The sequence below is a fragment of the Chinchilla lanigera genome, unplaced genomic scaffold (genome assembly GCF_000276665.1).
Source record: "Chinchilla lanigera isolate Chin_1 unplaced genomic scaffold, ChiLan1.0 scaffold00023, whole genome shotgun sequence".
In the NCBI taxonomy this organism is placed as follows: Eukaryota; Metazoa; Chordata; class Mammalia; order Rodentia; family Chinchillidae; genus Chinchilla; species Chinchilla lanigera.
This window is the reverse complement of record NW_004955424.1, coordinates 6,685,297-6,710,561: the sequence shown is the minus strand read 5'-3', so window position 1 is coordinate 6,710,561 and position 25,265 is coordinate 6,685,297. Positions and strand designations below refer to the sequence as shown.

Below are 25,265 nucleotides of genomic sequence, written 5' to 3'. Positions count from 1 at the left end.
TTTTCCTCCTTTTATTTCTAAAATAAAAAAAAAAGAAGAATGACACTAAAACATAGTCATTCTTGATTTCTGATGACATCATTTCACTCTTCATAGGTTAACAAGGAAAGATAAAATTTAATTAAGAGGGTCAGCTTGTCTTGAGGAGGTAAAGATGAAGTACGATCGTGCAGAGACAGCAGTGGTCAAGCCGGAGTGTTGGATAAATGAGGACAGTAGCTAACTGTAGGGTCCTGTGCTCTTTCACTCACTCATCCTTCTATTTGGCCAACTCGTATATCCAAGATCGATATTTTTAATTTGCTTGTGAAACACGAGCCTCACAAGAGAACTGTGTATGATTTATTAAATAGTTGCATCTGTGTCACTTAAAATGCAATCCACTGTGTATCGACTGAAAGACTCCGGAATGCGATCTGTCTGCCCCTACAGAATCGATGTTCATAACAACAGTGACCTCTAGCAGCAGTGTGGGCATCGTATGTCACCAGGAAAACTAGAGGATCGCAGAACACAAGAGAGGAGGGTCCTGACTCCACGTGCTAGCACGATCCCATCCCCATAAGCCTGCCTCCTCCTTGGTAGAGATTTCATAAGTGCTGTGAGTGAGTGCTGCTTCAACCAGGAAAGTTAGGGGCTGATTCAAAAAGTCTCATAAACAATTTGACACAGCTGTAGACTAAATAAAGGTGGTAAGTAGGCTTGTTTCCTCATTGAAGGGAGAGGCTATTTTGAACAGCCTTTGAGAAGACCTTTGTAAGTTTTAAGTCATTAGCTCTGAAAATAATAACTAAACTTGTAACAGAAACCTGTCCTCCATCCCTAGCTACTATGCTTCAGTTTCTTAGTTACCAAGATAATAGTTCCTTCCAGTTCTGGTTGCTTCCGTTCCTTAGAAATGGCTGCTCACTGTGATGCATAGCTGGTCACTATGATGCACACTGTATAAAGCAGTCCCCAGTTAACAAGGTATTCTGCCTCTGTACTTCCTGCTTGCTTATCCTATATAAAACCTAGACCACCAGAGATCAGGGCCTGATATCTTGGGAATGATCCTGATCAGTGTCTGTTGATGTAAATAAGTCTGCCTCCAAATCTTGGTTGTTGTTTTGGAGTTTCTGCTTGCCCTTGCAAGCCCACTCATTAGAGACCAAACTTTAATATCTTTTGCAACAATTTCAGTCTTTTCAGCAGTGTCCATGCACTGAATACAACAGTAAGGATAGAAATGACTGGTTCAGCCAAGCTCTCACCTTGGTGCTCAGACTCCCAGCCTGCACTACTAGAGAGGAGCTGGTGTCTAATGCCCAAAGTCATGTGGACACTTTCATGGGGACTGGATCACAGCTGCCTCTGGGGTACCTGTATGTCTGCTTGTTGGAATCCATTTCTCAGTCCAAAACATAAGTGTCTTCCAAATTTTCCCTTTACCAGACAGCTCTTCTGTGAATACCCGCATCCCTCTTGGAGCATCCCAAGCAGCCTGCTGTGTGTGTCTCTTTAAGACTTTCCTTCTGTCCTTTCTGAGATATGACATTCAAAGATAAGATGTAACCTGCTTTACAACTGGTTCACATACAAACTAATCTGACCTTGTAGTTCTCCTCTCACAGTTGGACTTTGGTCCTTCACGATGGGGCTTAGGCAGGTGTATTTTGCCTAAGTTTCTCTGGCTTTTCTCTCTAAGATCTGCTCTTTGATCCTTGTCAGCCCTGAATGCCCAAGTAGACCACAGGTATTTGAAAGCAAGATTTTGTTTACTTGTTTTTGTTTTTCCATATAGAAGTCATTTCCTTTCCTCAGTCTTTTGGAAAGAACAAAATATGATTGGTTTTGTTCAAATAGTAATAGTCTATTTGTATATTAATCCTGAGTTGTCAAAATCCTCTGGTAACTGTACCTTCTCTACATCACTTCATTTATTCATCTTTCCCCTTGTCCTTCTGCTGGCAGTAAATGTGTCCATAGTCCAGACCTAAGTGGGATCTTTGGCATATTCTGCCATGATTCTGAATAAAAACTTCTGTAGGAGAGCCCTCAGATCTTCCAGACTCAAATTTGACTGTAAGTAAGTCTACATTTACACCAACAAACTGCAATGCCGGTGTTTCTTTTCAAAAATGCTTCATTGAATTTTAAGTTTTATAATTAATTATATATTCAAACTGGCATCTGGATACTTCATAGAAAACCAGTGGGAAGATAAATTATGTGTAACACAACTAAATAAATATTGTGAATTGGGCTAACTAATCACGGTAAGAAGCCTGGTATATAGACATATACAAATCCAGGAGTTAAATCCCTCTGAGATAATTATTTTTCTCTGCCCTGGAACTAGCTTTTATGCCCTGAGGAAAGATTTACATCACACATAAGCAGCAGGAACAAGTTAAGGGCCAAGACAGTCCTCTCAGTAACGCTATTCATGACCCAGTAGAGGTGATTATAAATCTATGAGAGGGGCTGGGGATTTAGCTCAGCGGCAAAAGCGCCTGCCTGGTAAGCACAAGGTCGTGAGTTCGGTTCCTGGTACCGGAGAAAAACCAAAAAAAAAAAAAAAAAAAAAAAAAAAAAAAAATCTATGAGAAAGCGCGGTGCTGCTGATTTGTTGTTTTAAAATTTTCAGGTTAAGATTTTCTTTAAACAGTGAAAAGGTTTTAAATGGGCCATTTCATATCACAAAATATAATTGGACTTCAGAGCCTAAAATCTTCCTTCCCCAAAACAGTCCCCTTTTGTATTATCTTGTTTTCCTTATGGATTTTTATGGTCTGGGTAGAAGCTGGAAAGGCTCCCACTGAGGTGTTACACCTTCCTTTTATTTTATCTTTCTTTTTCCTTTCTTTATTAATACAACTTTATAATGCACAGTGTTTACATTCCTCATGTGGAGTTGGTATTTTTACACAACACATTTTAAATCCCTTCTTAGATCACCTGTCCTGACCCTGCTCCCCCTTATATTTTTATAATTAAGAAGAAAACACTGCAGAGTTTCCATGAACCATAAGAATGAAAACTTCAGCTGAGGTGGACTCTAGATTGAACCCCATCATCATCACCATGACTATCATAACTTCCCTTTTTGTCTACAGCTCTTTCCTTACTAAAATGTGGCAGCCTATTTGGCAAATTGAAAGGTATTATCACATCTCTGGGATAAAAGGTTTGCTGTTATCCATTATCACTGGCTTGTGTACACCATTCTTTCTTTACTCAGTGCCGCTTGATAAGGAACTTGTGTGAGTCCCCTTGTGATAATGTCAAGCTGAACGCTGTAGCTCTGTAGTTCAGAGTGGATTCAGTCTGTGCCTTTCTCCAGCTTTTTTAGTGCTCATTTTTATTTCTGAATTGCCAAGCCAAGATCTGTTTATGTACACTTTTCTTAGATTTGCACAAAACTACAAGAGCTGAGCTGAACTTTGTCCAGATAGTCCCTGTGCTTCTCCTTTTCCAGACAAGCCTTCTCTCCTTTTCCTTGCCTATCCCAAGAGCCTGTACTGGATAGGGTTTCATTACCAGACACAGGAGCATGTGATTTTGCAAAGTAAAGCATCTGTTTGTGCCTTATTCCCTCAGTACTGTGTTCTCAGCAAATTCCACTGATGAAATTATATCCACAAAGATGCTACCTGACGCTTCCTTGGTGGATTATTTTACCTAAAAGTCTTAATTTTAATTTTAATTGAGTTCACAGGTATTTTGACCAAGAGGGTTACCAACTGTGGAAATTTTCATACCATTTTAAAGTTAAGATTATTTTTAAGGGGAGGAGGATACCTTAATGCTGCTCAGATACTTTAAGCATTTATAATAGAACTTTGGTGAAATTCATAATTCAGGTCCAGAACCACTCTAGAAAATTTCAGCAAGACAGTTTGCAGGATTTTGGAAGCACAGCTCCTCGTTAGAGCAGCCAACTTCCTGTCAGTCTGTCCACCTCCGTTCCAATCCAGTTGATGCCATCACCAAGTGACAAGGAAGCTTCAAATGCCCTTGCTTCCAGAGTGATGTTTCTGTTTTCCACTGCATGGCAAGGTGTAGACACAGCTTAAAATCACAGTCCCTGTTTCCCACATTGAGAGATGTTAGGAGGGCTTGTTGAAGACTCTGTCCTAAATTGTCAGTAGCCTGGGAATTTCTCTAGGTTTTAGAAGGCATTCCCTCCCCCGAAGTTTTTATAGAATTTGTTTTCAATTTTCATATTTTTCTTAATGTTTTTATATGTTCTTTAATGTTTCTACTTTAAATTAGAAGATTTTATTTGTTGTCAGAATTACTACTATAAAAGTGCAGGATTTTAGGATGTTTTGAAAGTTTGGTAATTATTGTCTTTTGCATGAAAAAATCCTATAATCCTGAGTAAATATTTAGTAGGACTATAATTGATTATTGTGTGCATACATATTGTGAATTTTATTTTATTTTATTTTATTTTTTGTTACTGGGAATCGAACTCAGGACATTGTGTTTGCTAAGCAGGCGCTTGTGCCATGGAGCTACATCCCCGGCCCCTCTTGTGAATTTTATAGATCATCATTCATGACAAGTTTAACAATATTGAGTGCTATCCACTTACACATTGCTTTCTTCACACTTCAGGTGGAGGAGGCTCTGGAAGCTGTCAAAAATGCTACGAATGAACAAGACCTTGCAAACCGCTTTAAGGAATTTGGAAAAGAGATGGTGAAACTTAACTATGTAGCAGCGAGAAGACAGCAGGTGGGAAAGGTTTTGGAAATGCTAGGGGAGGAAATGGGTGAGTTTAAACAACCTTGTAGCCTTGTAGGTATGAATTATGAATAATTCCATCTGCTTGCTGTCCAATTCCCCCAGAGCTTGTTCTTGCTTCAGCCAGTTGTGGTCCCATGTCGGGCCTCAGGTATTCTCTGGCCCCTACTATAAGTAGAGCACAGGCCCCTGTTTTCACTGATGAGCACTGGTCTACCAGCCCCATCCACTCTGACCTTTCCTCTACTATAGCAACAGTTCCAGGTCAAATTAAATCAAAACATGGCGTGGTTCTGTCGTCATTCTCACGATACCACCCTTTGCCCACAGGTTGAGTCTTCTAGCCCTGTACATATGACCATGCACATAGATCCAGCACATGCGCTGTGTGGAGTAAAGCTTATAAAAGAAAGGAGAAGGCTGGGAGTGGTGGCACATGCCTATAATCCCAGCACTTGGGAGGCTGAGGCAGGAGGACCATTGCGAGTTCGAGACCAGCCTGGGCTACAAATTGAGCTCAAGGCCAGTCTGAGCTACATAGCGAGACCCTGTCTCAAAAAAAAAAAAAAAAAAAAAAAAAAAAAAAAAGGGAGGAAAGTCTGAACAAAAATAAGAGGAAATGTGGAATAAGGGTGGAGGGAAAGAAGGGACGAAGGGCCTTTTAGTAAAATGGACTCACGTAAATGGAGACAGGTTATCTGGGATCTCCTCTGCCTCCTCTGTGCCTAGAGATGCCACCCACAATCTTAGCCAGTTTTGTTAAAATTTCACTCCCAGAGCAAAAGCTTCCAAATGTAGAAAGGTCTGACAATTCCTAGTAACTTTTTGGGGGAAGTTCATTCAGCAAATGTTTGTTGAATGTTCACTCTGCTCATCTGAAGTGATGTCAGCATTACAAACTTGACCAACAGGTAGTCCTTTACCTGGTAGTCACAGACAATATGACTGTAACCATGATTTTAATATACACAGTTATTTTAAGTTCTTTTTCAAATCAACAATTCTTTGTTCAACAGAATCTTAGGTGACTAAGGGAAAAGTTGATGTGAAGAGAAAAGACCTAGAATCTACTGGTCTTATTTATACAACTGAAAGACTGAATCTGCATGTCAGTGAATCAAGGGAGAGATCAGAAAGAAATATGGGAGGCAGGATATTCAGTGCTGAACAGTGCTTTGGATTTTATCATAAGTTGATCAACTGAAAACTCAGTAGCAGTATCTCAGAATTACATCTTAGTGTTATTCTTAATATGTTGCATATATGGTAGTGGAATGGATGAGGAGGAATCAGTGTGAGAGGGTGGAAGAGATCTAGGCTTAAGACTGTGTGGTTTTTGTTCTAGTCAGCTTTATTCTCTCTAGGCTCACTCACAATTTGAAGGACTGGAGAAGTTAATGTGGCTCATGGTTTCAAGGCATTCAGTCCATGGTCAGCTGGCTCTGAAGCAGAAATGACATGCTAGAAAGGCATGGTGAAGGAAAACTTCCAGGAAGAAGTGGGGGAAGACGGGCAAACATGGTTACAGGTCACACCCCCAGTGACCACCTCTTCTAACCAGGCCAACTTCCTAACAACACATTCAGCTATACATTCAACAGTGGGTTAATCCATCTATGAGTACAGTGCCCCTGTGATCTAGTCACTAGTAAAAAGTCCCCAAGTCCTACTTCTGAGTGAATGACAATTTGGAGGGACATTTAAAATATAAACTATAGTGCTCTCCACTAGTGCAGCAGCAGTGAAGTAGGAAAATATAAGAAGTAAAAGGGTATTTTGAAAATAGAATACAGAGGCGCTGCTGTTGAACAGAATCTGTGAGGTGAGAGAATGACAGCAAACAGTTTAGCTCTAATGTTCTGATGTGAGTAAATAGTTACAAGGTGATAGATTTACTGAGATGGAGAGGACTGAAAAGAGGTCAGTTAATATTACAAATCAGTGTTTCTTATATAGACATGCTGATTTTGAGATGCTTCTAATACATCCATGTTGAAAAGCAGGATAGGCTGGGCTGGGGATTTAGCTCAGCAGCAAATCGCCTGCCTGGCAAGCACAAGGTCGTGAGTTCGGTTCCCGGTACCGGAAAAAAACCAAAAAAAAAAAAGAAAAAGAAAAAAAGAAAAAAAGAAAAGCCGGATAGAGAGGTTTTCATTGAAGATAGAAACATGCGCCATCAGCCAGCAGTTGGATTTAAAGCCATGAGATTATGACTATCAGTGAGAATATCCATAAATAGTATTCATGTTCATTTCATTAATGCTGTGTATCTAATCAGTTGTTAATTATGACTACTTCAGTAATACTTAGGAAAAATGTAGAATGAAAAAAAGAAAAGCCCAGCACTATACCACCCATTAAAAGTGGTGCTGAAATTTTGATTTATTGCCTTGTTTTTGTTTATCTGTACATTTTGTCATATTCATTATACTATATGTACAAATGTAAAAACTGTGTTCTACTTTTTTTCACTTATGTTAAAAATTTATCCATGTTGCTACCTCTTTGAAATAAATTTTAATAGCTCCATAAATAGTCTATCAAATGAATGTTTCACGGGTTAAACCATCCTTCATAATTCAGCTAGAATTTTTTCCAGTTCTTTTCTTATGATTAAAGAATATTTTTCCAGACATCTTTATGGAGAAATTTTCATACCTCCGTATTCAGATATTTTTACAGTGTACATAGGATTGAGATTTCTGGACCAGGTATTCAGATGGTTATTAAGGTCTCCCTGACTCCTCAGGGAAACCATCTACTTCCAGGCTGCAGATCATTGCCAAGCAGGGAAAATACACTCAGATATTTATTACCTACTTCTCTGTTTTTTATCTCCAGGACTCAACTTAAAGAATCACACTGTAGAGATTGTGTTAGCTGATATTTCTGTTAGTGTTAAAGAAAGGAGGATAAGCAGGGTGTAGTAGCGTCCCCTTGTAATCCCACCACTGAGGAGGCAGAAGTAGAAGGATTGCTGTGAGTTTAAGGCCGCCCTGAACTACATAGGGAGACCCTGTCTCAAAAAAAAAAAAAGGAAAGAAAAGAAAGGGGGATAGGTGACCCATTTAATTATTTCTTATCAATTGGTCCAGACAATTCTAGATATCAAATATGCTTGTCTCAGAATTATTTTGACCCATAAAAAAGACTATGTCATTCACTTTTGCAAGGTCAATCATGCACCAAATGAACTATCAGAAGAGAATCCCTATGATTCAAATCCTTTTACTGATGTTTTAAATTTGGAAGAATCTCCTCAGGAATATTCTTCTTCTAGCCAGCCTCCATGCCTCAAAGAGGATAGCACTGCCCCTTACATTTTCAAAAATGATGCAAGCATTTTCTTAATGACACTTTGCATAAAGATTAAAGTAAAACGACTCCCTAATGATATTATTTTGACATCCCAAACTAGGCAAACAAATCAGCTTTAGCCTGTTATTTTCTATTCTTTAAATTCAATGATTGAGGTGCCACTAGAGACAGTTTAAAAAAGAGAATCCTCTTCTGAAAATGATAATGAAGCAACAGTGATTCACTAAGCCAAAAAAAAAATTCAAAAAGATGTTTCCACGTTTTGAATTATAAGTAAATACAAAAGCAAGCAAAGTCTCAGAAGACTGAAGTTCAAGTTGTCCCTTCACTGATAACTGAACCTGTGATCCATGCAATCCACTTACCTTGTTAGTGCATTTTGCATTCTTTCAGCAATATTTATTGAATGCCTCTTATAGGCCAGACACTGTGCTAATGATTACAGAGCCCATGAACAAGACAGTCATTCTCCTCACTGTCATTAGAGATCCAGTATAGGAAGGATATATGCTTTAACACCTCTGTACAGCATAGGAAAGTATGACGAGTGTTAATGAAGAGAAATGTTTATGGGAGCTGATCAGAGAGAGCATAGTTTAGTGAGCTAGAGGAAAGTCAGTTCTAGGACAATGTGCCAGGTGAACAGAGCCCTTCAGGAGACTGACCACAAAGGGTGGACAAGGAAAGCTGAGACCTTACATGCAGATAGAACCATAAATTGAAAGTCTCAACAGCTAGAGACAGCATAAGGAAGACAAGATGGTTTCTAAGAGTCTATGACTCTAAGTTCTCTTGCAGCCACTACCATGCAGACTTTATGCAGGATTCTCCTTTTTCACACACAGGAGCTGAAAGATCCTCACTGCAGGGATGAAATGGCTGCCGCGCGCGGGGCTCTGAAGAAGAACGCCACAATGCTGTACACAGCCTCCCAAGCCTTTCTCCGCCACCCGGATGTCGCTGCCACAAGAGCCAATCGTGATTACGTGTTCAAACAAGTCCAGGAGGCCATTGCTGGAATCTCCAATGCTGCCCAAGCTACCTCGCCCACCGATGAAGCCAAAGGCCACACGGGCATCGGCGAGCTGGCCGCAGCCCTGAACGAGTTTGATGTAAGCACTGGGGTGATTCATACAGGTGGTGTGCTCTTATACTGAAAGAATATATCATGAGTAAAGGCACCCCCCAAGGGTATACACTGATGTTCCTCTTAAAGGATTCTGATGGTAAGATAGGCTATACAAATATGTCCCTGATTTTAAGAATCTAAGATATCAGCAGAGACTACTTACCTTGGCTTTAAAGAAAGAGACACTGATGTTTTAGAAGACCTGATTCTTTCTAGGTAAGAGGAATACCTTGCAGTCATTCAGGTGATCTTCTTTATTATTAAAGGGACAAATGTCAACTTAGTGTACATTGCTTTTATATTGTTCCTGGGTGGAAAAGCTGCCTTTAATTACTTCATCTTAAACTACTGACAAACCCACCAGTTACCCTGTGAGATCATAAGCATCTGGTCTTCCTCAGAAGTCACACTCGGGAAAGCCTGTGGCAATCCCACAAAAGACCCACTTGCTTACACCGGCTGCTTTCGTTGTGTGTCCCAGTGAGGGATACGTTGGAGGGCAACTCAGGGTGGCTGGGCCATCACAGAGGCACCCATGTGAGCAAGAAGTCACATGTCATGAGGAGTCCACAGTGACACTTCCACCTCCTTGGCTCAGATATGAGCCCCTCTGTGGGTTCATTTACCTCTGATCAGTGGCAGCTCATCTGTGCTGTAGAAGCTGCAGGCTGTATATATTATCAGAAGCTCCTCTCAAAGGTACTCTTCCCTAAAGGGGAGATGAAGCCAGCTGGATGTACTGCACATCGTTTAAGTGATAAAACAAAATTTGTAGGAGAAAAAATAGGTTACTTAATGGCTGCAGAGAGAGATTATGTGCTTGTTTTTGAGTGTATTGACATGAATTTTTGGCAGGAGATGGCTAGCTGGCCTTTGAAAAAGAGGATCTGAAGCAAAGCAGTGATTGCTCAAGGCATAGAGATGGATGATACAATTGAGAAATAACTGTAACACTTTATGCACAAAGAGTTATGTGTAAGATAGCTCTTTTATCTCTTGTAGTTAATATGTATGTCTACTCAGATTATGTGCTATTTTTCTAAGGCTTTTTGGAAAGATTAAATATAATAATAATTTGAGAGTATTCATCAAAAATATTAGGACCTGGTCTTATGTCATTGCGTTCACATTTCAGCAGACAACTGTAAACCCATGGAAAATAAAGTTTACTTTGCATAGAAGAAACATAAAAAGTCACTCTACTCCTATAATGAAAAAAAGTAGAAAAAATAAATAATAAAAATTATTTATTAGCTTTAATTTTATTTTAAATTACTTATATATGCTAGAAACAAGTTTGATATAGATGTAAAAGAAAAGTGTGTTGCGTTACTGAGGGACACGTTTTATTTACAGCAAATAATATTGTAAAGGAAGATATGAACACTATTGGTCTCATCAATTTTTATAATATTCAGGCAAACCAAAGGGAGAGGGCAATTCTAAGAGTTCTTTTAGAACTAAGTAAAATGATGATAATGTTTTTCCCTTTGAAAACTAAATCAAGTGAAAAATGAATGATCCTGTATTTTAAGGAAAAAAAATGAGCAGATCTTGCACTCAGATACTAAAACCAAATCCTGATACACTGATTTTAAAACTATGCATTAAACAAAAAATGACCCCTCCATCAAAAAATATAAATTTACAAACCATCTCAGATGCAAAATTATTTTCAAAGTAGTGTGTTTAAAATTAAGAATGTGTGTATTATTTCGTCAAAATTTGATACAATTGCATTATTTTAATAGTAATATATTTTTGTCATCAAATGATAAACAAAACAGCCCAAAGAGTGGATAAACAGCATACCACCTTCTAAATGAGGATCCAGACCCTTCATCTGCTGCCATCTACTGTCCAAAAATATGACAACTCCAGCTTCCCCTTTCCTTTGCTTCTGGACAGTTTTCTTTAATGCAGTGTTTACCCCCAGTGAATTTAAAAACTGAAGCATCACTGCAGTTTTGCAGAAGGTTTAGACTCATAAAATCAAACTGGAAGTCATCTGAGAAAAACCTATGAGCCAAGTATGTCAACATTTATTTATTTTTATTACAATATCAATTCACTGTGGATCAACAAGATTTTAGGAAGTTACTATATGAATACTATAGAGCTATTGAAGGCATATTAACTAATTCACTAATTATATTTTATTAATTTGCACTTGGTACATTAAATTTATTATTTATTATGCTAAGTATATAATATATTAACATGATTATATTTTATAATAGCTAATTATATTTACTAAATACTACTTCATTATTAAATATAGTTTTGTCCTTTAAGCTATGTAAATGGCATAAAGCATTAGCCTATGTTTAAGTTTTTGTTTAAGTTCAAAACTTAACCAATATGAACACACAGAGTTGTCTCAACTACAATTAGAGACAAAAAATCCATTGTTTTTGGCTTCCTAAGATTTTCCTCAGTAAATACAATTTAACTTCAGTACTTTCTCACAAGTAAACATTAAATTTTAAAAACACAAAATATTTAGCAAGTTGCACATTTTTTACCATGTCTTATATCAGTAAACCTAGATCCCTAAATATTTGAAAATTTCTTGTTAAAAAATAAGATACCACTTCTTTATACTGTATGGCAGAATTACAAGTTTATTTCCATCAGTTGGATGATGACTATTTGGGCATTTTTGTTTCTCAGAAATATTAACTGGAAATTCATAGGCACATCTTACATTTTGCATTTCTATGTTCATTAGCCCCTCAGCTACTATAACAAACTTTCTAGTATGGTCAGCCTAGAAAGTGGATAGGTTTATTTTGGCTCACGGTTTTGGGGTTACAGTCTGTGGCCAGTTGGCCCTGTTGCTTTTGTGCCTGTGGCAAGAGAGTAAGTCATGGCAGGAGCACTTGGTGGCATGGGTGATCACCTCATGGTAACCAGGAAGTGAAAAACAGAAAGAGAGAGGAGAGGGCAGGGATTCCATATAACCAGAAGGCTTCCAATTAGGTCCCATATTTTAAGCTTCTACTACTTCCCAATGGTGCCACAGGCTGAAAACGAAGGCTGTAACACATAGGTCTTGGGGGACATTTAATCAAACACAGCTCAGATACTAAAACAAGTTCTTACTTCCTGTGACTAACTTTTTTGGATGATATTTTCATTTATACTTGACTTACTAGCTTCCCAATTTAGTAACAACTAGGTAAAATGTCTTTAAGAGGCTGACGTAAAAGGAACAATAGAAACACAAAATATATTTTCATAATCAATAGAGCTACCATGCTCTCAAATTGAATTTGAAATACACTTTGTAGTAAGATCTGGGAATGCGTCAATCTTAGTTTTACGGGAGGCTGGGTAAGGGTGTGGCTTAAATTTTTAGTTGATGAGAACAAGATAGAAGCAGTGTGTCTTTTCAAGCTCATTCGTCTAAACTATAAGACTGAATTCTAACTGGGTAGTTATAATTGTGGCTCAGTGCTTGGGGACCTATTTTCTGGCACTGTTATCCTACCTTCGTGAATAATCCCCATAGTGATTAAAGAATCAAAAGAATGAGGAGGAGACCCAGTATTTTAACCATTTGAAACTGCCTAGAAAGTCTCTAATGATATTATAATAAAAAGTGAAATGACTGCAAATCAATGGAAAAATCATCCTTTATTTGAAATGTGGATACAAGAGGGTACCTAGCAAAACTATGTGCTATGGAACACTGCACAGATTATTAAAGAAGAGTAATGACTTCTCAGAAGTAAATCCTATTAGAATGTCAATTTTGACTGCCAGAAAACTCAAGAGTGGGAGAGGATATTAAAACTCCTCCTAAAGAATTTTCTTTTATTCAGTAAAGAAAATATCTTGGATCTTTTGTAGATAGATGATGATACCTCAGAAAAATTAAAGCTAACACCAGTCATGACGCTATCGTTACAAACTGTAACAGTAAAAATAGGAGCTGACATTATTCATGAGGCCATCTTTGCAATCTAAAACAATTTTCTTTTTAGAAAATATTGTTTTCTTTCAAACCTTGCAAGAAGCAGTATGTCGAATATATCTAACTTTAAACTTTACACCTGTAACTTTGCTTTGTAATTCTCCCACTTCCCCTGAGAATTTAGTTTTTGGTAATTGTTTTCTTTCATATTCAATTTCTTCTTCTTCACTCATCCCATCTGATTTCTTTCATGCCTGCAGAAAAATGTACTTGTGTCTTAGAACGTAAAAGGAAAAGAAAGTGGCAAGTTATTTTCCTTTGCATGTTCTCATGTTTTCTTTCTCTGACAGAGTTCTTTAAGAGTACATATCAGACTGGGCCTTGGTCCCTCAGCCTCTGACCTCTGCTCTTGATCTGCACCAGCCCATGACCCTCCACTTGGTGGTCTCCAGGAACCTTTACACTCACAAAATCTGTGGGTTTCTATTTTCTAGCTTTAAATGTTTTGACTTAGGAGAAGGGACATGATTGTATCACCTATGCTTTTTGTTCTTTTGATTTACTACTGATGTCCCTTACAAAGCCTTAGCTAGGTCTAGTTTAGAAGTAAGACAGTTTGTTCTCAGTCACCATAGAGCTGAAATGTCACCTTGACATCCAAAGTCCACATAAGTCATCCTTCCTGCTTCTGTCTAATTGTTTATACACACCTCCATCTTTTTAGACTTTTCTCTCTTTTTACTTTTTTCCTTACTTTGTTTTTGTACTTGACTGAATTGTAGTTCTCTTACTGATCTGCTGTTCATGGATGGAGTTACTGAGATGTGAGCATGAAAGGTGGTGGAATTTACATCACAGAACACTGGGAACAAAAACAACACTGACAGAATTATGGGCTGAAGCTCATATGGAAAAATTGTCCTGTAGGAAGTGGCCTCAGGCCACAGTACTCATGCCAAAAGGGTATCTCAAGTGTGAGCTTCCTTCAGAGAACAGAGATATACATAGGGTAACCAAAAAATTGCGGTTCAGTGTCAGGAGTTCAGGTGGTGGCACTCCTGTGGCTGCACCCATGTAGAACCTGGGTTCTTTAAGGAACACAGAAAAGAGGTTGTTGGATAGCTGAGCATATTCCCAACTCAGACTGAAGTTTGGAACTCCAGGGTTGAAAGTCAATTTCAGTGGAAAACTGGAATGCTGTGTAGATGAGTTAGATCAGAAACTCAAACACATTACCTTAGAAATTTTCTCTGAGAAAAATCTGGAGAAGTTAAGGTATTTGAATAGGGAAATAGGGGACTGGGGATTTAGCTCAGCGGCACAGCACCTGCCCTGCAAGCACAAGGTCATGAGTTCAATCCCCGGTACGGGGGGGAAAAAAACAAAACAAACAAACAAACAAAAAAAGAACAAAGGTTGAATAGGGAAATAACATCTCTGTCATTACAGAATCCAAAAGGATGCTTCTATGGAAACTCAGCTTCCTTAGGGGGCCTTGAACCAGAATTCTGGTTGGCTGAGGGGTTTTTAAGAGGTTTTTTTGATTCATGGTTTCTGCAGCAACAGAGAGAGATGAATGTTCTTTGAGAAGGAAATTTTCACTAAGTATTTTATTCAGTTCCTTCTCAACTATAACGTTCCTTTTTGCTGTGGACCAAGGCAGTTACTTATGAGGAGGTTTACTCTTGTTCTTACCTCCTTTGACATTCTGTACAGTCATTCTGAGGGTAGACAGCTGGGAGGCCCATTAGGTTATGAAGAGTATAAGCTTCACTAGTTTCATTCTAATTAAGTTACATTACATTAGAATGAGGGTGGAGAAAGAAGAGGAGAGAAACCTCTCCAGTACCATAATCACATTGGTGAGCACAATGCAAGATGTAGTTGAAGTGTTCTAAAGCAATTAGCAAAAAGGAGGGCAAATGCACAAAAAGGAAAACCAGTAAGGGAAGTCTTGATCTATTTCCTCAGAGAAACTTAAGATTCCTTTTTCAAGCAGGAGAAAGTTTCAAGAACCAAAGTTAGGAGTTTTCTGCCAGAATTCTTATCCATGTTTCACATAAGTACACATTTTACTGTGTACTTTTTTTCTTTAAAACTTTTGTTAGTACTCCTTAAAAATGATCTCACCGCATAGCCACGAAGAGGTTGCCATTGACTGGACACTAGAAGTGCATTAGGACCCCGAGAAGAGCGCAGGACCTGGATTCAGGTGTTGGGTTATTACTCGGACCTCTGCAAATAACTATGTGTGATCATGGCTTACTGAGATCACATCTATGAGTCTTGGATTTTACTATAAGATTTAGCAAAAAGATGACTAAGAGGAGAGTGTTCAGAGTGCCAACTGAAGCAGAACTGAAAATGTGGCGGAAAGCTGCTAGTAAACAGCTATAGTTACTGCAATATACAAATGCTGTTGTATGCACTTGTGTATATAGTTTGCTTTTAACCTATTGCATATCCATGCATGAGTGCATGAGTGTGTGTGTGTGTGTGTGTGTGTGTGTGTGTGTGTGTGTGTGTAGAAGAAGATTGGGAAAGGCAGGGAAGGGTGAAGTCAAGGATGAATTCCTGGAGGAGATGGCTGGTGTCTGAGCCATATCTAATGGATAAGTATTAATGTGATGAACTGGCAGTGAGGCTGTTTCTCAAGCAAAAAGAACATCTCCAGATGCAGAAGCTTGGAGGGTAGAGAATGTGTACACTATTCAGTTCTGGAGCACAGAGGATGAGGAGAAATCAGGCTAAGCAAATGGGCAGGAGGCAGATCCTGTAAAACATTGTGGATCTTGCAAAGAGGTGATCTTCACTTGAAAGCATCAGTCTGGAGGTTGCTGGTGATCTCAACAGAGGAATAGCGTGGTCAAATTTCTGTCATTACAGAGCCCTGTGGAATGAGGAGAACTTGAACGAGGCAAAGCTGCAGGGTTGGGTGAAAAATTACGAATGTTTGAGGAACATGAGTGGAATTGGAATAGGAAGCAGTAGGTGCATGTGGAGTATACTGAAGGGGTAAAATCCACAGGCCTGGAGGGATTGTACTTTTTATTTTCATATTTTGAAAGAGTGTTTTGTAGAGTAAGCTTTAACTAATTACTATAGCCAAATATTTTTGTAATTCCAATTATGAAATTTTAAGAACTTTCAGTCCCTAGTGGAAAATATATTTCTGCATAATAAAACTTTCTTGCATTGCTTTTTTCTCTGGCCTTCATTTACTTACATACCCATCAGTATGATTATGAAATGCCTGGAATTTATGCAGATATCATATATTTTGCAGATTCTTAAACCAAATGGTATAGATAGGATTTTTCCCCATTAGGTTAAACTATTGACTTCAGTAAGCTCTCACTATGTGCAGAATGTACTCATTTTATTTAACTTCTTATAAAAAAATAAGCTTTACTTTTAAAAAGAAGAGACCCAATATTCTATCTGGTGGGACATAGTAGAAAAACTGAGGGTTAGTGTGGCCTGCAGTTCTCAGCTGTGCACCAGGTATTCTCCTAGTGGAGCGCCTCCTGAATCTATCTGTTCTTTTTCACTCTGGCGAATCAAACTTTCCAGAACTGTCTTTTAGCCTTCTGTAGCTGGAAAGGAGCAGTGGCATCATAACATTCTTTATCGTACACTGACATCTGGTGGCCGAACAGAATAGTAAGAAACATTGGATTCCTGTAAATATACGGCATGATCTACGTGTGTACTGTGAGACCTAAACACCAGTGAGACAAACGTGGACATCATATAGGTACCTTCAGAAAATGTTTAGTTTGCTGTTGCAACCTTTTGTACACTAGCATTCTGAGATGCAAGTTTCATTAATCCTTTGGAGGAAATGTCTGTAGCCCTGGGATAGTGGCAAAGATAGATGCAGATACCAATGAGTTTGCAGGCAGAGAAATAAGAGGTAGTAGGGTGAACTGAGTGTGCTAGGTGACTGTGGGGCCAGGTAGTCTTGTACCTGGGATGATAATCTTCCCTGCCTTCTGAGCTGTGTCACTTCCTTCTTCAGGAAACATTCATCCAGTAGCCTCACCTACTCCTCCGAAATCTTAATCTGTGAGGGACAACTCTCATTTTGCTGAACAAGTTTACCTTTCAAAGGCTTCATAAACTGGGAGGATTTTTCTGACACCATTTTTTGTCTTTCTATCAAGTTTTCAAATAATTGTGCCAAGGCACTATCTCAAGACAATTTAATTGTATCTTTCCATTGATAACAGGAGCTAAAGAATGTGGAGCAAATAACAGAATGACACTTGAAATATGATTTTGTAATCACTGCAATCTAAACGTTTATGTTTGCCTCCTTATCAAAGTTTAAAAAAGAATTTAAGAATTCTTTAAAAAATTTTTCTTTAGAAAATAATATTTTCTTTAAAAAGGAATTTAAGAATCTGTGTTTTTCTCAGTATGACTAATTCTCTTTTTTGAGTATATGGACTTATTTTTTAAGGTTTGAACTCACCTTTATTTAAAATAGGTAATGCCAGATATAACCATGAATACTGATGTATTTGATGATCAAATTCAAAATTATTTCACATGTGATGGCAACTATAATTTTGACTATCATTTATTTATTAATTTTATGCTTAACTTTAAAAACCAAATGAATCCTTTCATCTAATGAAGTATTTCCTGGAGAAACATGTTTTATTTAAACAGTTTAATTCCCTAGACTTATTTTCTTCTGTAATTTCTTATGTTTCTAGGGCTCATCTTGGCTTCGTCCTCCAGCTTATACTTTCTCCTTGTATATTTCCTGTGGTACATGACTGAGGATGCCCTAGGTAGTTACCTAGTGGATCTAAGATGTAGTTTGGTGCAGTGGTGTAGTACATCACACACACACACACACACACTTTCCCACATGCCTCCTGACTCCCCCTCTAAAAACACTCTTTTATCTTTCTCTTCCTTTCCCTTTCCAAATTCTCTACTTTCCAAACTTATTTCTCAGCAACACATCTTGGAAAGCTGATTGTAGCCTATTGAATCTCACTTTTCATTTCTCCAAGTATTTGCTGGTATCCTGTTTGCTTGTTTTTCTGGTTGCTTAAATTTATTGAGCTAAGGCTGTAGAGAAACTGATGGACCATGTATGATTGGAGGCCTCCAGTGTAACTGAGAGTGCAGCTCTCTCAAGAGCAGGCCATCCTAGTGACACTGGCCTTACTAGTGGGAAGTGGGACAACAGGGTATAGGACAGATAGAACAAGCATGTCTTTGAGTCTTACCATAAAACTTTCTCTGTGCTTCTCTTCCTTCATCCATGACAAAGGGTCATAATGTTGATTCCTCAAAACTGTCACAAGTTTATAGGATGAACACTTGTAGGTGTCTCATCTACAGTCGGTACTCACAAAGGCTAATTTCCTTTCTCTCCTAGCGCTCTACTTAGGTGTCAGCCAGACATCTATCATCCAAATTGAATTTTGAAGGTGTCCCCTAAAAATGCCTCAGGGAGCAGTTCCTGATGAGAAAGTTGTTACTATCACTTGACAGTTGCTATAGACATAAAGTCCTTTGCCTCCCCACGGCCATATTGACACTCTAATGCACAGTGGCCTCCAAAGCAGGCTGGTCAATGTGTAAGGCACTCCTGAAAAAATGGGCAACACCATAGCATAAGAGAAAAATCCCAAACAAAGGTTACATTACATTACCACTCAGTACAGGAGTGATTCTTCAAGTGAGGACTCACATTTTCAGTGTGAACATTGAGAATGTAAATTTCTCCCTTGTGTCTGCTTGGAAATCTTCATTGCTTCTCTGGCTGCTGATGTGGTGAAAATGATGTTTAGTCTCACACTGAATATCAGATATTTTTCTGGCTGGTGGCTCTTCAAATTGCTTGATTTGCACTTGGCAGAAAGAGGCATGACAGACAGAAAAGGGGAGGCTAAAGTGTGAAATGACAGTGGAAGGTGGTGTCACTGATGAAAGCCGGTATAAGAAGGCTTATCATTTTTAGACACAGTTAATTAGCAGGATAGAACATGTGTTTTAAATAGTTTGACACAAAAGACAAGGGGAAGAAAGTGCAAAAAGACAGTGTTGAGTCCTTCATTTGATCGATGCTCTGCTTTCCTAACACTAATGTTCTCTGGAAACTTCTGGGGTTAAGCTGCTTGACTGTGATGTGAACAAAAGCTTTTCGATCTTCTACACTGGACGTAGCTCTATGTGTGCAGACTATAACATAAACATATAAGTCAAGTGCAATTTCTAATACCTGCTTGATCCAGAAAATAATGGGTTGCTAACATGAAAGTGAAAGGACCCTTTGTTACAGTCTAGTCCACATTATCCAATTTTTAAATGCAGACAGTGATTTTTAGAGTGATTCTCTGTGCAGCATCACACAAATCATTATTTGCTGAGCCCAGGGAGAGTACAAGCCACACAATTTCAGTCACATTGCTAAGAACAACATAGGAAGTTATAACTCCCCACAATCTCTGTGGACCCCCAACAACTCCCCCAGACACTTGTGCCATCCAAGTGGGAGAATGTGCTTTCTATGCAGGTGCTGCTTCAAGGTGCATCCTCTTTCCCTGAAAACTTGTCTCTTCCAGAACCATCCTGTGAAGGGGTTCCAGAGCTGACATGCCTGCTTCCTAGTTTGGGTAGTTTTCCTACTTTAGTAAACCCAGAAACATATTACTTGGGCATCCTCTGTTTTAAAATGTCATACTTTTATTGTCCATGGACTTGATCATGTTTCTTAAACTTATTTTGGACACTGCAGGCTGTACTGGTGACTATATTTATATTATTTTCTTTTCCTGTCTTCTTCCAGTATTGGCATCTGTCTAAGAAGTTCAGAAATAATATTTCATGACACTATATTATACAAAATCTATTGTATTAGCCTATTTAGGCTGTTTGTTTAACTTATAAATAACAGAAGTTTATTGCTCTTGAAGGCTGAGGAGTCCATGTTCAAGTTACTGCAGATTCAGTATGAGTTGAGGGCTTGCCCTGGGCTTCTCAGATGGTGCCTTTTGGAAGCAACGAAATGTGATAGAAGCGACAAAAGAACATCCCTTAACCTTCTTCTGTAAAGACACTAATTTCAATCATGAAAGTGGAACTACCATTGGTTAATTACTTCCCAAAGGTTACACATGTTAATTTACTTGCATCAGTTTTCAGTTTTCTCACAATGCAATGAAATATTTCAGGCATCTAACATTACAAAGAGATAAGATTTATCTAGCTCACAGTTTGGGGGTTTTAAATTCCAAAATGGCAAAGACCACCCCTTGACTACATCCCCCGATGGCATAGACAACAGTGGAAGAAGCAGGTATGAGAGCAATTTAGTTATCAAGTACCAAGTCAGGAGTACAGAGGAAGAGGACAGGCAGGGCTAGTTTATAAAAATCCTTTGCAAGAACTCCACAGGTTGCATGGGAATTAATGAAGGTGTCACCTCATGACTCTGATGTGCTAAGGACCTCTTACTAGTTAGACAATTAAACTACACCCAAACCCCAGCAGTACTTATATTGACTATTAGGTTCCTATATGTGCAGGACTCAGGCATTTATAGTATGCATGACATTTCTCTATATCAAAATAGAAAGGGTATATTTTTATAGTTTCCCACCAAGAGATACCCATGCACAGTACTTGAGGGTACATGTGAATTTACAGTTCTGAGGCTTAGACCACAGGAATTTCTAAGGTGTTTTGCAGACCTTGAAAAGCTGACCAAATTTGTATGAAGTTTAAAAGCTTCTCTATCTGAAGACAAGTACACATTCATTCTTCTCAAGTGATGTATTTGAGAACATGGAGAATGTTTTCATCCATTAATTTGAATGCATAATCCCAAAATTTTCAAATTCTACATTTTCACAAAACAGTCTTCTTTTTGGCAGCATACTTAGGCTGAAAAATATCACTGCCCCAGTATGTGCATTCTAGAGCTATTTTTAACAAAAATGTACCACAAATTTGAATAAGGATGACATGGGTAGAGATTTGAAGAAGTGGAAGATCCCTTAGGGGGATAACATACTTTCAAGCTAACATACTTGAAATAAGGATGAAAAGATAATTCTAAGTGACACCAGGCAAAGGCAGATTTAATACATATTCTGCCATTGAAACATGTATTCATCTTGCAGCAGAAAGAAACGAATCTGCAGTGAAAATGCCAGTCTGAATGTGTGTGTATAGACACATACACAGTGTATATATCTCAGAATATATATATCTTATGATTTTTTGGAGATTGGAGTGAATCTGTGTGTTTTTCTCCTGTTTTTATTATTTTCCAAACTTTCACTAATATTTCTAAATTTAAATATATATATATATAAAATTTGGAGAAAATAAAACAACAGATATGTTGCAAATATAAAAATAGTATGAAGAAGATCCATATATCCTTCAGGCAAATTCATCTGTCATTAATATTTGATCCTATTTCCTATATCATATACATTTTTTCAACCAACATACTCAAATACAGTATTTTTAAATGGTAAAATCAATTTTATGTTACATGTATACTTGCGTATGTATGCAAACAGTGGGGAACTATTCCTTGATTTGTTCCTTTAAGCATTACAGATTTATAAACATGTTGACACTAGAGCTCCTATAAATTTGCTAGCTTTGCCTAGTTCGAACAATTATTAATTTAATTAAAATTAATCAATTATTAATTTTAATAACAAAACAAAATTTCTTTAAACTGTTAATTTAGACAGTAATGACCATGAAAAATTATCTTTACAACAGGTGTGGTGTCCCACACTTGTAATCCCAGCACTCTGGAGGCTGAGGCAGGAGGATTGTGGCAAGTTCATGGCCAGCCTGGGCTACATAGAGTTTAAGGCCAGCCTGAACTACATAGCAATATCTGTCTCTTTCTTTACAACCAGAATTTAATATAGTAACAATTCACCTAAGTTTTGTTAATCCATGCCCATGGAGGCTCAATATTAGTATCAAAAATCTACACACAGAAACATACAGTTAAATTTGTTCCTAATGAGATGTAATACCATAAAGAAGATTTTTTAAGAAATATTTTGTAAGCCTGCATTTAAGAAACATTATTTAAAATAGAGTGGATTGTGACTCCACTTAAATCAATGTTAATAGATAAAACTCATGACATTTTAAAGATAGAGCATCTTATTTTTACCCAGGGAGCAGGAAGACAGAGAGAGAGAGAGAGAGAGAGAGAGAGAGAGGATTGTATAATCCATACATTTCTAAAACTTCTTTACTACTGAAATGCTGCTTTTTAATTTTTTCTTATAGGCTTGTAAAAGTTCAAAGTTGAGAACAGCGGTTGAGACCTTTCACTGTCACATCTGTGAGATCAGAAGTCCCCTCACAACCTCTTAGCAGGTGGACCTCCTCCCGCTTTTGCAGGACATTGACAGGAAATCACTAAGGAATTTTTTCTTCTAATTGTTCACTATTGAAAACTCTAATTTTTAAAAACAAACAGTGCTTTCCTACACTGGAATCCCAAAGCACCTTGCCTATCACCTTTACCACATTTCATTCTGGTCACAGATCTGATTTCCTATATATGGGCTGGGAAATTCTTAGGGAGAAAATTCCGTTGTAGTCTTCTCCTGTGGTCAGTGTTCATGTATGATAGGTCTCATCATCATCACAGTAGCCGGGGAGGTGATCTGTTTTACACCTTCCATGGCCCTTCAGCCGGTTCTGTCACATTGTCACTGAAGATATTTATCTCAGAATCACAGTGTCTGTGCCTCTCTGCTGTTCTGCCTACCCTGGAGAGATTAAACTCCTTTGCATTGCCTCCATTCACTGGAAGTAGGCTGACTTGTTTTTCACTGGTCTTGGAACCGAAGAGGCCACTGGTTCTTTTGAGAGATTTCAAGTGTTACCATGTTGGTGACCTCTTAGACTTTGCTTCTGATTGAGCAAATCATTAAGAGTTCACTTTCTCATAGGTAGACATGGAGTTAATGTGGACTTATAGGTTGTCATGAGACTTAAAGAAAATAATCTGAAAAAAAAAAAATAAACCCCATAAAGTTAATACCACATAAATGTTAGCCATGGTATAGTGAGAAATGGCTCTTTCCTATGACTTTTTACACATTTTCCCCTGGACTTATTATTTAATTAGGGGAAATAATTTAAATGTGCCACTTGGGTTTAAAAATAAATAGATTAAGTACCAAGATTTGTTATTTTAACAAAGTCCATAATGTAAATTCTGTTAATCTTACAAACTCTTCAAAATGAACTCCATATTTTCAATTTTTACAATCAAATATTAGTAAAGTACTGTGGACAGATTGTCATACACTTCAAAAAGTAAAAAGTATTTTTAATATTGATGATGATGTACTAGGAAAAAGGTAGAAACCACCATGCTTCTATCAGTCTTTGCTAAGGCCATCAAATAAATTGTTTTCTAAACCATTGCAAGTGAGGTTGGTATTCTACTTCAGCTAATGACAGTAATCTTAAGTCTGTACCATTTCTATATCTATTTTCATATTAGGTCACATTTGCTTTTTATTTATGGTTATACATTTATAATTATACAAATATTAGTTATATGCAGATTAATTTATATGAGAATAATTGGTACATATTATGAAATAGTCACCCTTTGGTGACCACTACTTATACTCCCTGTAAAGTATAAATAAAATAAGAATTCAAAGGGGTGTCTATGTGCAAGGATGGGCTGGAGGAAATGTAAAGAGATTCTTTGAAATTCCTTAGAAATTTTCTATTTCTATGCCATTTTTGATTAAGTCTTGCACAACATCTTAAATTATAGTCATGGAAGGCTAATTTATGATCAGTTTACTGCTTGCTACCAAACAGGAGTGCAATATTCTAGAAAGGATACAGTTACCTCAAAATAAACATGTACTAACTAAAAATACATTAAAAATAAATAAATGGAGTTAAAATTTTAAAAAGCACTCACATTGTTACTAGTTTAGACTCCTATAGCACAGACCTGCTGCCCGCTCATGCGGGCCCTACCCAAGCTGTCATGTGTCTAACAGAGATTAGTGGTGGGACAGTTGGGTGCATAGTTCTTACACTGATTGGAGTGTTGAAGAGGATGGAAGATAAAGAAATATAAAATAGAGCAAGAAGGAATTCTCAGTGGTGGAAAGAACATCCCAGTAGACAAAATGAAGAGCCCAGGAAGTGAACGCATAGAAGCATACTAATGATCTGCATTAAGAATTTCAGTAAATAGCATTTATGTAGGCAAGAAAGCTAACAGAAGTGTACTGTCTTAGACGACAGATTGTTCAAAAATAGTAGGTCTTCTATCTTTCCAGTATCCCAAGAGCTATGATTTTCCAAATGGAATTTTCATAAATAGTAAAAGAAGCAGCAGATGCCCATGTTGTTCATCTATTTTAATTCACATCCATTTGAAATGTATTCCACTTAAAAACATATTCTGTGGCAGCAGTTTCACTTTTGATGCCTAACTGTGCCTGGTGCATAACAAAATCTCAATAATCGTTGACGGAGCAAATGAGTAAGTGACAGCCTGTCCTGATAGCAGATGAGGCAAAATGAGTCAGTCATTCGAGTCAGAGGGCTTATTGCCCAAACATTTATATTCAGCAGCCAGAAGTAATGTTATTGTCAAATTATCGGCCATAAGAAGAATTATAACTGGGTGTGGTGGCACACACCTGTGATCCTAGCACTCATGATACTAAGACAGGAAAATCATGAATTCAAGACCAGCCTGTACTACATAGCAAGTCCAAAATCAGTCTGAACCAATCACAAGACCCTATCTCTACAAGAAGAAGAAGGCGAAGAAGGTGGAGAAGGAGGAAGGTGTGAGTGGAGGGGGAGAATTACAGTAGTGAAATCTGAGTTTGACCCTGCCATGAGTTTTAGCCTGTAGCTATAAATCAATGTACCTTTCATCTTGGACTTTAGAGAAATTAAGAAAAAGCCATGAAGTCATCTGCCTTAGAGAGCCGCTCTTGTGTAGGCTTCAATTCCCACGTCACTTTCCATGGTCAAGCATTTCTTTCCTTCAGCTACTTTGTTCTTTGAGGCCATACTCCGTCTGACTTTCAGTAACAACTCTCTGTCTGCCAACTCTATATTTCTGCCATTACATCCCCATCTCCTTGTGTCCACTTT

General features: G+C 37.9%; 1 protein-coding gene across 2 annotated transcripts in view; it reads left to right on the top strand.

Moving 5' to 3' along the window:
* The window catches only part of Ctnna2 (catenin (cadherin-associated protein), alpha 2), a 1,070,661-nt gene that overhangs the window by 345,269 nt on the left and 700,127 nt on the right, over positions 1-25,265 (top strand). For both annotated transcript variants that reach the window (XM_005385453.2, XM_005385454.2), the window contains exons 5-6: positions 4,606-4,725; positions 8,898-9,164. In XM_005385453.2, the coding sequence (XP_005385510.1) occupies positions 4,606-4,725; positions 8,898-9,164 (387 nt within the window). The remainder of the gene's footprint in view (positions 1-4,605; positions 4,726-8,897; positions 9,165-25,265) is intronic.